General features: G+C 45.1%; 1 protein-coding gene across 6 annotated transcripts in view; it reads left to right on the top strand.

Moving 5' to 3' along the window:
- ADCY1 (adenylate cyclase 1) overlaps positions 1-13,327 on the top strand; it is a 182,761-nt gene that overhangs the window by 114,875 nt on the left and 54,559 nt on the right. For all 6 annotated transcript variants that reach the window (XM_068152589.1, XM_068152594.1, XM_068152591.1 and 3 more), the window contains 2 exons: positions 3,427-3,585; positions 9,366-9,507. In XM_068152589.1, the coding sequence (XP_068008690.1) occupies positions 3,427-3,585; positions 9,366-9,507 (301 nt within the window). The remainder of the gene's footprint in view (positions 1-3,426; positions 3,586-9,365; positions 9,508-13,327) is intronic.

A 13,327-nucleotide genomic window follows, 5' to 3' on the forward strand; every position in this document is an offset into this window, starting at 1 on the left:
GCTCATGTTGAGCTTTTTGTCCACCAGCACCCCCAAGTCTCTCTCCTCAGGGCTATCCTCCAGCCAGTCACTGCCTAGCCTGTATTTGTGCCTGGGATTGCCTCGACCCAGATGCAGGACCCTGCACTTGCTCTTATTGAACTTCATGAGGCTGGCTTGTGCCCACCTCTCCAGCCTGTCAAGGTCCCTCTGGATGGCCTCCCTTCCCTCCAGCGTGTCTGCTGCACCACACAGCTTGGTGTCATCAGCAAACTTGCTGAGGGTGCACTCAATGCCACTGTCCATGTCCCCCACAAAGATGTTGAATAAGATAGGTCCCAGGACTGATCCCTGAGGGACTCCACTTGTCACTGGCCTCCACTGGGACATGGAGCCATTGACAGCCACTCTCTGGGTGCGGCCATCAAGCCAGTTCCTTATCCATCTAGTGGTCCACCAATCAAACCCATGTGTCACCAGTTTGGAGACCAGGATGTGGTGTGGGACAGTGTCGAAGGCTTTGCTCAGGTCCAGGTAAATGACATCAGTTGCTCGCCCCTCATCTATTAATTTTGTCACCTGCTCATAGAAGGCCACCAGGTTGGTCAGGCAGGATTTGCCCTTGGCAAAGCCATGCTGACTGTTCCCAATCACCTCTTCACTATTCTTTTGAGCGAGTAGTGACTCCAGGAGGATCTGTTCCATGATCTTTCCAGGCACAGAGGTGAGACTGACTGGCCTGTAGTTCCCTGGTTCCTCCTTCTTGCCCTTTTTGAAGATGGGGGCAATGTTTCCCCTTTTCCAGTCTGTGGGGACTTCACCAGACTGCCAGGACTTTTGAAATATAATAGAGAGGGGTTTAGCAACCTCATCTGCCAGTTCTCTCAGCACCCGTGGGTGTAACCCGTCGGGTCCCATGGACTTGAACACTTTCAGGTTCTTCAGATGATCACGAACCTGATCTGCACTTACAATGGGCAGTTCTTCCTCCCCGTCCCTGGCTTTGACTTCCATAACATCAGGAGTGTGGCTAGAGGCCCTTGCAGTGAAGACTGAGGTAAAGAAGTTATTAAGTACCTCAGCCTTTTCCTCATCACAGGTGACCATGTCACCATTTTCTTTTCTGAGGGGGCCCACACCTTCCCTAGTCTTCTTCTTCCCATTAATATACCTGTAAAAGTTCTTAGTATTCCCTTTAATCTCCCTGGCTAGATTCAACTCAAACTCTGCTTTGGCTTTCCTGACCAGGACTCTTGCTGCTCGGGCAGCTTCCTTGTATTCCCCCTGTTCTACCTGTCCTTCCCTCCACTTCCTGTAGAGTTTCCTTTTAAGTAATAGTGTGTCCAGTAGCTCCTTGCCCATCCAGGCAGGCCTCCTAGCATTCTTACCTGCTTTTCTCTTTGTTGGTACACAGAGCTCCTGGACACAGAGGAGGTGGTCCTTGAATACTGACCAGCTGTCCTGGGTCCCTCTTCCCTCCAGGGCTTTGTCCCACGACACTTTGGCTAGCAGATCCCTGAAGCGATCAAAATCTGCATGCCTAAAGTCTAGGGTCGTGAGCTTGGAATACTTCCTCCTGATTGCCCTGAGGATGTTAAATTCAACTGCTTCATGGTCACTGCAGCCAAGGCCGTCTATGAGCCTCACAAAAATATTGCTTACCAGCCCTTCCCTGTTGGTGAGAACAAGGTCCAGCATAGCACCATTTCTTGTTGGTTCCTCCACCATTTGGAGGAGGAAGTTGTCTTCTATGCAGTCCAGGAACATCCTGGATTGCTGGTGCCTTGCTGTGTTGTCCCTCCAGCAGATGTCCGGGTGGTTGAAATCACCCATGAGGACCAGGGCTTGTGACCTGGAAGCTGCTTCTATTTGCCTATGGAGGGCCTCATCTGCTTGGATCTGCTGGTCAGGTGGCCTGTAGGAGACCCCCACAGTAATATCTTCTTCCCCTGTCCTGCCTTTAATTTTGACCCATACACTCTCAACTAGCTTATCATCCCTCCCCAGTTGGAGCTCCACTGATTCCAACTGGCTATTGACATAGAGGGCAACACCTCCTCCTCTCCTTCCCTGCCTATCCTTCCTAAAGAGTTTATACCCATCTATGCCTACATCCCAGTCATGGGATTCATCCCACCAAGTTTCAGTAACAGCCACTATGTCGTGGCATCCCAGCAGCACAGTGGCCCTTAACTCATCCTGTTTGTTGCCCAAGCTGCGCGCATTCGCATAGAAGCACTTCAGCTGGGCTGGCCCTGTCCTCCTCTTGTGCCAAATCCCCTCGGTTTCCACAGAATGTCCTGGTGGATCATTCGTGGCTTGCCTCAGGGTAGCAAGTTGAGAGCCCTTACCAGCTCTCCTTCTCTCTCCTGCTGGTGAGCTGCCCCTCTGTTTGTCACCAGCCAGCAGGAGACTATTAACCCCTTCCCCCTTCAAATCTAGTTTAAAGCCCTATCAATGAGCCCTGCCAATTCCTGCCCCAGGATTCTTATTCCACTCTGGGACAAGTGTGTCCCATGAGTTGTTTTCAGCTCAGGTGCCTTGAAAACCAGTCCATGATTGTGGAACCCAAAGCCCTGTCGATGGCACCAGCCCCTGAGCCATGAATTGATCTTTCACTTAATGAAAAATAGCCTTGTCAGGGGTTTATTGAAAACTGGAAAATGTTTTAGGTCAAGAACTCAGAAAGACTGAGATTTTGGTCCAACTCAGTTTACAAAAGATGTTGAGTTGCTGGAAGGTGTCCAGAGAAGGGCAGCAAAGCTGGGGAGGGGTTTGGAGCACAAGCCCTGTGAGGAGAGGCTGAGGGAGCTGGGGTTGCTTAGCCTGGAGAAGAGGAGGCTCAGGGGAGACCTTATTGATCTCTACAACTACCTGAAGGGAGGTTGTAGCCAGGTGGGGGTTGGTCTCTTCTCCTGGGTGGCCAGCAACAGGACAAGAGGACACAGTCTGAAGCTGCACCAGGGGAGGTTTAGGCTGGTTGTTAGGAAGAAGTTCTTCATAGAAAGAGTGATTGGCCACTAGAATGGGCTGCCTGGGGAGGTGGTGGAGTCACCATCACTGGAGGTGTTTAGGAGGAGACTGGATGGGGTGCTTGGTGCCATGGTTTAGTTGATCAGATGGTGTTGGGTGATAGGTTGGATGTAATGATCTCAAAGATCTTTTCCAACCTGGTTAATTCTATTCTATTCTATTCTATTCTATTCTATTCTATTCTATTCTATTCTATTCTATTCTATTCTATTCTATTCTATTCTATTCTATTCTATTCTTTCTTTTGAAACTAGTGAAGGAGAAGTACAATGCCTGAGTATGTCTGAAGACTTTTTAAACATCCTGTTGTTCAGTCGCATATATCTATGATAACTTTGGTGGAAGGAGAGAAAGAGAAAATCAAGAGCAACTTCATAGTCTAACAATTTAGTATTCTGATGCTGTCTCTTGCAGGTCTGTTGCAGAAGCCACAGAGGTTGATCTCAACATGAGAGTTGGATTGCATACAGGAAGGGTGCTTTGTGGGGTCCTGGGTCTTCGAAAATGGCAATATGATGTCTGGTCAAATGACGTGACTTTAGCTAATGTCATGGAGGCTGGAGGACTGCCTGGGTAAGTCTGAGAAAGAACCAAAGAAAAAAAAAAAAAAAAAAGAGAAACCTGTATGGGTGAATGTTAAGGCTCAGGACTGTGCTGGCCACTAAATGAGTGTCCCATATGGCACACAGGATGTAGCAGTGCTCCTGGTCTTCAAACCAACCCTTTGTGCTAACTCTCCCCATCCGTGTTGTCACTGCTAGCATCAGCCACTGCCTATGCAAACCTGCCCAGAGCTGCAGAAAGCACTGGTCCTGAGCAGAGACTGATTTTGAATTCCCATCACCGAGCAGAATCAGTACTGCTCCTGCTCAGACCAGGACAGTGAAGAATTTATTTCCTTCTTTTTGGCATTTGCAAAGCAGCTGCTTTCAATAAGAAGTTTTGTATTTGGTAAGAACAATCAAGGTATTATGTGATTTATCCTGTGGAGTTCTCCTAATTGTCTTGTTGTTTATGTTAGTAAGAGGTTAGATTAGAAGGAAAACATTTCCAAACAAAACCCTCATAAGAAAGTGTCAAATATAGAGAACATGATGGAGGCAATACTAGGAACATAGGAATGCTAGATTTCCAACATTTCATGTCATAAAAGTAAAACCCTCTAGTGACTAATTTGAAGAACATTTTACCCTTGGTCCTCTATACACCTGGCGAGTGTGTGTCTTACTCCTCTGACATGATTTCCATCACTGGTGATGTGCTATACAAAAAAATAAAGGTACTTGTTTATGCACTCAGGTATGGACAGGGTATGTGAAAATGATCTGGTAGCACATAAACCTTTACAGCTAACCCATGTGGTGTGTCATGGAATTTTAAGCACTCCTTGGACAGCCTTGGACTCAGCTGAAATGTACCTTAAGGCTTTCCAGTCAAAACAATTCCAACATATGTTTGATAGTGGAAAGCACTAATATATTTTCAGATGTCTTCTGTGAAAATGTTTCAAATATAAGGAGTCTTTGGGGAGAAAACATGAAGAGAAGTTTTGGGATGAGTGTGACCATTTGAGGCTGTCCCCTTAAGAAAGGGAATATTGTGGTCGGATGTTTGTAAACGAAAGACGGATCTAAACTAATTTCATTGGTAGACTGGGGTAAAGCACCTTATGAACTGGGAGTGTAGCAGAGAATCCTAGGCATTCCTGCACTTTGCTTTCTCCTTTGCAGCTCGCAGTTTTCTGGGCTTTCGGCTGGGCTTGACCTTGGAGCAGATAAGACACCCTCTAACATTCTAACACATAACCGCTTTTAATTAATTTTCTCTTTTCTCTCTTTCTAACCCTCTCTCGGGAAAGGGGGAGAGAAGGGGGAGCAGAGGTGGGGAACCCCCTTCAGTAGAGGAGGGAACTCTCATTTCTGTGTTACTTTGTTGTATATTTCTGTATGTATTGTAAATACTGTAAATTCTGTATATATTTCCCTGTGTTCCCTAAACTGCTTTGTAAATATACAGCACACACTCCTTTGCTAATCCAACTGTGAGTTTTTTTTTCCCTTTCAACTTTCTTTCCCTCAATCCCTTGACATTCTTTTCTTGGCTTTCCCAACGTGCGGCAGATAATTAGCTTAATTTATTACTTTATTGATTTAGTGTTTCATAGCTGGATTAGCAAACATGAAGGTGTTGTGGCTCATAGAACGGTTATTCTTTTCAATTTTTGGGGCTCTGGTTTACAGATATTGTTTGGGTTTGATTTTGGATTACCTGGGTAAATATTTGGTGTGGACAATTTATCTGTGGTTTATGTATAGAGTTAGATTATGGTATGGAAAATGTATTGATTTATTATGGCCGGCGAGATTCAGAAATGTTACCTCCACCACTCTCCCAATTGAGATAAAAGGTTTTAAGATTCCGCTGGAGGAGAGAGTAACTTTAGGTGATGGCTGGGATTCAAAGGTGATTTATTTCATGTGTATAATCCTGCTGCTGGTGATAACTAATGTGTATTCATTGTATTCTCTGCGTCGAGAGAGGAAGGTATCCAGACCGTATTTTGTTATTAAAACTAGATCAAAGAGAAAACGGCATGGCTCTGGGTCAGTCCCAGAGACATCTAGTGATGAGGAGTGTGGAGAATCTGTGTCAGTTAAAAAGAGGGCTAAAAAGTTAATTGGAAAAGCAGCCCTGAACGACTTTGCCGCTGATTCTGGCAGGCTGCCAAGGGTGGCGGCTGGTATCAACATGGCATCTCCTCCTTCTCCTCCTCCTTCTTCTCCATCGGCCATTAACAGAGCAACATCATTTCCGCCCACTCTCTCGGTAGGACCGGAAGTCACTGCCCCAGCAGCTGATTTATCTCAGGACCTGTCAGCTTCTATTAAGGTGGCTGTAAATTCAAACACAGCTCTAGTTAAGGTGGCTGTTTTAAAGACTAGAAGCGGAAAGACCAAAGCTGATGGAGAAGAGGAGCGGGAGACTGATCCTGGTGAGGGGCCCTCTACTCTAAGAAATCCTGCTGAGGAGGAAGAGAAGATTTGTTTTAAAGATCTAGCTGACCTAGTGAGAGCAAAGCAGGATAGAGATGCAGCTAGGAAAGGAGCTGGCAAAGGTGGTTCTCAGTTTAAAGAGATCCTTGAGAAAATGGCAGGAGGATTATTAGGGTGCTTACTATAGTAGAGGCAAACACAGGATGGTTGGAAACTTATCCAGTTCCACATGCAACTGCACACAACACCATTCTCGGTCTGGAAAGACAAGTCCTATGGAGACATGGAACTCCAGAGAGGATTGAGTCAGACAATGGAACTCATTACAAGAACAACCTTGTAAAGAACTGGGCAAAAGAGCACGATATTGAGTGGATATTCCATATTCCCTACTATGCACTAGCTTCAGGGAAGATTGAACACTACAACGGTTTGTTGAAGACCACTCTTAAAGCCATGGGGGGTGGATCTTTGAAAAACTGGGAAAAGCATTTAGCGCAAGCAACCTGGCTGGTAAATAGTAGATGTTCAGTGAACCGAGCTGGACCTGAACATTCAGATCTGCTACAGAAAGTAGAAGGTGATAGAGTTCCTGTTGTTAGAGAAAAGAACCTGTTAGGTAAAACTGTTTGGGTATTTTCACCCTCAGGAGAGGCTAAACCTGTCTGAGGGGTGGTTTCAGCTGAAGGTCCGGGTCACACTTATTGGGTAATGCAAGAGAATGGTGAAATTCAGTGTATTCCACAAAGAAACTTAACTTTAGCTGAAAGAGTTTAATTTCAAACTGTTGTATAGCTACATCGCGTCCAAAGGAAGAATCAACGAGGAAATCTATGGTGCACAAACCCTGAGATCCCTGAGAGCCCTGAGTCAACTAAGAGACCTTGAGATTCCCTGTTTCCTTTTTCGTCGCTTTGTCGGCGAAGAAACAAACTGTTTTCCATTTTTCTCATTTTCTGATTTTCTTGGACTTTTGAATCATCTACATCTGAGCATAGCTGGAATGGACTATGAACTTTACTCACGAACTGTAAATGTCGTTTTGGATTGGATGGACAGTATGAACAGCCAATGAAATTGTTTAGAAGGGGTGGACTGTGACCGTTTGAGGCTGTCCCCTTAAGAAAGGCAATATGGTGGTTGGATGTTTGTAAACGAAAGATGGATCTAAACTAATTTCATTGGTAGATTGGGGGGAAGCACCTTTTGAACTGGGGGTGCAGCAGAGAATCCGGGGCATTCCTGCACTTTGCTTTCTCCCTTTGCAGCTCGCAGTTTTCTGGGCTTTCAGCCAGGCTTGACCTTGAAACTGATAAACTGCAAGGCCTGTATTAACTGCTTTCCAATTAACAACTGTTTTTTTTCTCTTTTTCTCTCTTTCTAACCCTCTCTGGGGAAAGGGGGAGAGAAGAGGGAGCAGAGGAGGGGAACCCCCCTCAGCAGAGGAGGGAACCCTCATTTCTGTGTGACTTTGTTGTATATTTCTATATATATTGTAAATACTGTAAATTCTGTACATAAACCTGCATTTGCTAAACTGCTTTGAAAATATACAGCACCCACTCCTTTGCTAATCCGACTGTGAATTTTTTTTTCCCTTTCAACTTTCTTTCCCTCTACTCACTGATTGGGGAAGGGCCTGGCCTTTCCCCCAACCCTTCGACAGATGAGACAGCTCATGAATAGCACCAGAGATAGTTGTGCTACCAAAACAAAGGGAATTAGAAAAACACAGTCAGGGATGTGAAGACGAAGAGCGAAAAAAAGTTTCTCCTCCACACATCAGAGGGATTTGCAGTGTGAAGTCACCAGTTCCAAATAACAGGATGCTTTTCCAAGCAGGCAATGTGCTAAACACTTCTGAAAGCTGCATGATGTAGAGTATGCTATAATGACTTTGGTTGGAAAAGACCTTTAAAGCCATCGAGTGAGACCATTCTCTAATTCTACCAAGTTTGGTGCCAGTCCCTCACCACCACCTCTCTGCCTCTTTGAAACACCTCCAGGGATGGAAATCCAACCACCTTCCTGGGGACCTTGTTCCACTGTTCACCAACACTATCAGTGAGGAAGTTTCTTCTGATCTATTTAAACCTCCTCTGGTGCAACTTGAGGCCATTTTCTCTTGTCCTGTCACTTGTTAGTAGGGAGAAGTGATCAACCACCACCTCACTCCAATCCAGTCTGCTTTCAGGGAGGTGTAGAGAGCTGGAAGGTCTCCCCTCAGCCACCTTTTGCCCACACTAAACAATCCCAGTTCCTTCAGCTGATCCTCATGAGACCTGTTCTCCAGACCCTTCACCAGATTCATTGCCCATCTCTACACCTGCTCCAGCACCTCAGTGTCTTTCTTGGAGTGAGGCCCCAGACTTGAACACAGGACTCAAAGTGTACTCTCACTGATGAGTCCAGCAGGACAATCAATTCCCTGGTCATGCTGGCCATAGTATTGCTGATCCATGCTATGCTGATCCATGCTGACTCGTGTCCAGACAATTGTCAACCAGCAGCCTTGGGTCTTTCCCTATTGAGCATATTCCAGTCACTCTGTCCTGAGCCTGTAGTGTTCGTGGGGTGGTTGTGACCCAGGTTCAGGACCCAGTACTTTACTGGCCTTCTTGAATCTCATACAACTGTCCTAATCCCATCAATCCAGTCTGTCCAGATTCCTCTGTATAGCCTTCCTACCCTCCAGCAGATCAACACTCCCTCCCATCTTAGTGTTACCGGCAAACTTACTGAGGGTGCCTCAATCCCCTCATCTAGGTCATTGATAAAGATACTAAAGAGAACTGGCCCTAGCACTGAGCCCTGGAGAACACCACCAGTGGCTTTGACCTACAAATCAAGAGATGTGCAAGTGTTTGGATGGTCAGCCATTAGCTCTTTTCTCATACTGACCAAGTTTAGAAAACAAGTACAGTACAATATGGCTGTGCTCTATTTGTCTAAAATGACAAAAGGAACAAGAGGACACAGTATCAAGCTGTGCCAGGGGAAGTTTAGGCTTGAGGTGAGGAGGAAGTTCTTCACAGAGAGTTGTTAGCCTTTGGAATGTGCTGCCCAGGGAGGTAGTGGAGTCACCATCCCTGGAGTTGTTCAAGAGGGGATTGGATGTGGTGCTTGGAACCATGGTTTATTAGTCATGAGGTCTTGGGTGACAGGTTGGACTTGATCTTTGAGATCTCTTCCAACCTTATTGATTCTATGTTTCTATACTTAGAAGGGAAAAAAAATGTGGGTTTGCACCAAATTTGTCCTCTTTGTGACCTTCTGCACACAAATGTATTTCAGTAGCAATGTCAGCATTATGTATCTTTGTATTGCATAAAAACATTCACTTTCTTTCTTTCTTTCCAGGAAAGTTCACATTACAAAGACCACCTTAGAGTGCCTAAATGGGGACTACGAGGTAGAACCAGGATATGGTCATGAAAGGAATAGTTTCTTGAAGAAACACAACATTGAAACATATTTTATTGTGCCATCACATCGTAGAAAGGTAAGCCACATGAATTGTAGCTTATTCTGTGATATGGTTTCCTGCTTTAACAATTGTTCTCTCATGTGCTGAAAGCAGAGGCAATACTGGCATTTCTTAATTTTTAAATGCTTTTCAAACACTTGAAATTAGCTCTTTTGGTTTGGACTAAGGCAGGAATGTTTAAAAAAGCTAAACTCAACCTTACAGAGAGAAGATTCATAGAATTCATAGAACAGTTTAGGTTGGAAGACACCTTACAGACCACCTAGTTCCAACCCCTCTGCCATGGGCAGAAACACCTTCCACTAGACCAGGTTGCTCAAGGCCTCATGAAACCTGAGCTTGAACACTTCTAAAGCGGTTAGTTGATTAGGTGGTGTTGGATGATAGGTTGGACATGATGATCTTGAAGGTCTCTTCCAACCTGGTCTGGTCTATTCTATTCTATTCTATTCTATTCTATTCTATTCTATTCTATTCTATTCTATTCTATTCTATAGCAGGGGGACATCCACAACCTCTCTGGGCAACCTGTTTCAGTGTCTCAGCACGGAACCCAGCAGGTTCATTAAAGTCACACCTTTCTTCCTCAACCAGTTACTGAGTTTAGAGCATACTTTTGTTCACAGGATCACAGAATGTTAGGGGTTGGAAGGGACCTCTGAAAGTCATCGAGTCCAACCCTCCCTGCCAGAGCAGGGCATAGAATCTAGCACAAGTCCCACAGCAATACATCCAGATAAGTCTTGACAGTCTCCAGAGAAGCAGACTCCACAACCTGTTCTACTACAAAATGTTTTGTGACCTCAGTAGGAGTCTTGAAAGTCCATAATCATTAGTTGAACACACTCTGTTTGTTCCAAGAGTACACACTTAAGGGACATATCTTAGAAGTTTTCTGCCATAACATGTTTACAGGCCAGGAAGAACTTTATTGCTCTTTATCTCAGCCAGGCAACTTGGAATACACACTTTTGCACCCTTATCTTCTGAGTCTCTGCCCAAACAGGTTTCATTCACTGATTTGACCTTTAGAGGGAAAAATATAGCATCCAATTCTGAAAGTAAGTATGAAAACAATGGACAAGGTTTTAAAGTGCTGTCAAAGCTCCATGCTGCAAGCTATTAGCCAGCGGGAGGTTGACAAAAATATAACCAAGGAAAAACAGATCATCTTCAATTCCATGCACACAGCCAATTTCTTGGTCTGAATTTGATGACTCTGGGAGTTTTTATGATTCTGTGAGTGAAAACTCCTGTTGTTTTATCCCAGAAAGGCCATTTCAAGGGTGTTTTTTAATGCACTTCATCTAAATCATGGTGTTATTAGAGACATGGAGAGTTCTCATCCCCTGTGAAAATAACAGTTCCGTGTTTTGCTCTTTTGCTGTTATCATATAGTCATGGAATGGTAGGAATTGGAATTGGAAGTGACCTCTGGAGATCATCAAATCCAACCTCCCTGCCAAAGCAGGATCACCTAGGGCAGATCACACAGAAACACTTTCAGGCTGGTCTTGAAAGTCTCCAGAGAAGGAGACTCCACAACCTCTCTGGGCAACCTACTCCAGGGCTCCAGCACCCTCACAATAAAAAAGTTTTTCCTTATGCTGAGGTGGAACTTCCTGTGTTCCAGTTTGTGTCTTTTGCTCCTCACAGGACACCACTGAGAAGAGACTGGCCCCTTCTTCTGTATACCCTCCTCTCAGATACTTATAAGCATTAATAAGATCCCCTCTCAGTCTGCTCTTCTTCTAACTAAAGACCCTCAGGGCTGCCAGCATTTCCTCATCAGATGTTTCAGTCCCTTTGTCTCCTTCATACCCTCAATTGCACACCCAGTAGTATATCTCTGTCCCTCTTGAACTGGGGATCCCAGACCTGGACACAACAGACCAGCTGTGTGGTCTCACTAGAGCAGAGCAGACAGGGAGGAGAACTTCCCTTGACCTGCTGGACAATATACAATATATGATTAGACTCAGGTTTAGCTAGTGTGAAAGAAAAAAGATGGAAAACCAGTGGGCTAGATTATCTTTTGGCAGTCAGGGAGAGATTTTTCTGGTGGCTTTCCTGAAACTAGAGTTAGTTTCTAAATTAATCATTCCCAATAAAGAAGAGAATGTAAGGGAGGCTTGAATTAAGGTAGGAGCCTTGCTTCTTGTTGTTTTGATTGCTTTGGGTTTCTGCTGTTTTCACTTCTACAACATTATGTATAATTTAATTTCTGATGTTATTATGAATCAGCTTGATTTCATGTTGAAAAGAGAAACAGCTGAATTGTGGAGAGGTTGGTGCACAGTGACAAGTAGGGAGAGAAGGGGATAAATAAGGCTGCTACACACAGAAACTGTGTTGTGACAACTCTGCTGCACCAACCAGTGACTGAGGAACAGCATTTTGACATTCACAAAGTAAACCAGGTCAATGCATGTTTAATGTGCTAGGATGAGAGCCTGCTACTGTGTGAGCTCACTTTTCTTTGTCTTTGCAAGATTCATGGAATGGTTTGGGTTGGAAGGGACCTTAATGATCACCTAGTTCCAACCCCCTTGCCATGGACAAAGACACCTTCCACTAGACAAGGTTGTTCAAGGGCCTGTCCAACCTGGTCTTGAACACCTCTAGGGAGGGGGCATCCACAGCCTCCCTGGGCAACCCGTTCCAGTGCCTCACCACCTTCACTGGAAAGAATTTCTTCTTATCCAGTCTAAATCTACCCTCCTCAAGCCCACAGCCATTTGTCCCTCATCCTGCCACTACAAGCCCTTGTAAAAGGACCTTCCCCTGCTCTCCTGTAGCCCCCAACAGGTACTGGAAGGCTGCTCTAAGGTCTCCCCAGAGCCTTCTCTTCTCCAGGCTGAACAGCCCCAACTCTCTCAGCATAGGGGAGGTTCTCTAGCCCTTTGATCATCTTCATGGCTCTCCTCTGGACCCACTCCAGCAGTTCCATGTCCCTCTTATGCTAGGGGCATCAGAGCTGGATGCAGTGCTCCAGATGGGGTCTCAGGAAGAGCACAGTAAGGAGGGAAAATCAATTCCCTTGTCCTGCTGGTCACACTTCTTCGATCTTAAAATGGTCTGGGTTGGGAGGAACCTGCAAAGGTCATTTAATATAACCCCTTCTGCAGTCATCAGGGACATCCTTGACTAGATCAGGCTGCCCAGAGCCCTCTCAAGCTTCACTTTGAATATCTCCAGGAATGGGGCCTTAACCAACTCCCCAGAAAACCTGTTCCAGTGTTCCACTACCCTCATGGTAAATAATTTGTTGCTGAAGATCCTGCTGGTGATGGCTGAGAACTGACTGATAGGTTTGTCATCAGCTACACAAACAAAATGTTTCCCTACCCATGGCTGTCACTGAGGGGCTTGTGGCAGTAGCAGATGCTGAGACATTAGCTTTCCGATGTGCTTCCATGGAGTGTCAGCCAAACTGGCAGAAAGAAACACTTCATGAATTTTACTGGTATTGACTGGCTTCTCCACTGGGCCCACCAATCAATCATCATGTCACTTTGCTTTCTGTCACAGTACATCACAGCCATCCCCCACTCTTTTGAATACTTGCATGCTGATTGTTGGACCATGAGCTCCATAATAGTATATTTACCTTCAAAATAAACACCTGCCGTCCCCTCCTACATTCATTCACTCTTCAACTCTTCAGAGACCTAGAAGGCTACCCATGAGACCGACAAGATGGAGTTTCTGTAGGTGAATTCAGGTACCTGCTCATTTTATATTGTATTCCTTCCTCCAGAGACTCAGTAGCTGAAATGCAGGTACAGTTTTGTATTCTTTATGCATCATCTCTGACATTAATATGAACTGACTT

This window comes from Melanerpes formicivorus, unplaced genomic scaffold, assembly GCF_026170545.1.
Source record: "Melanerpes formicivorus ecotype bairdi unplaced genomic scaffold, bMelFor1.0.p_v2 SCAF_24, whole genome shotgun sequence".
NCBI lineage: Eukaryota > Metazoa > Chordata > Aves > Piciformes > Picidae > Melanerpes > Melanerpes formicivorus.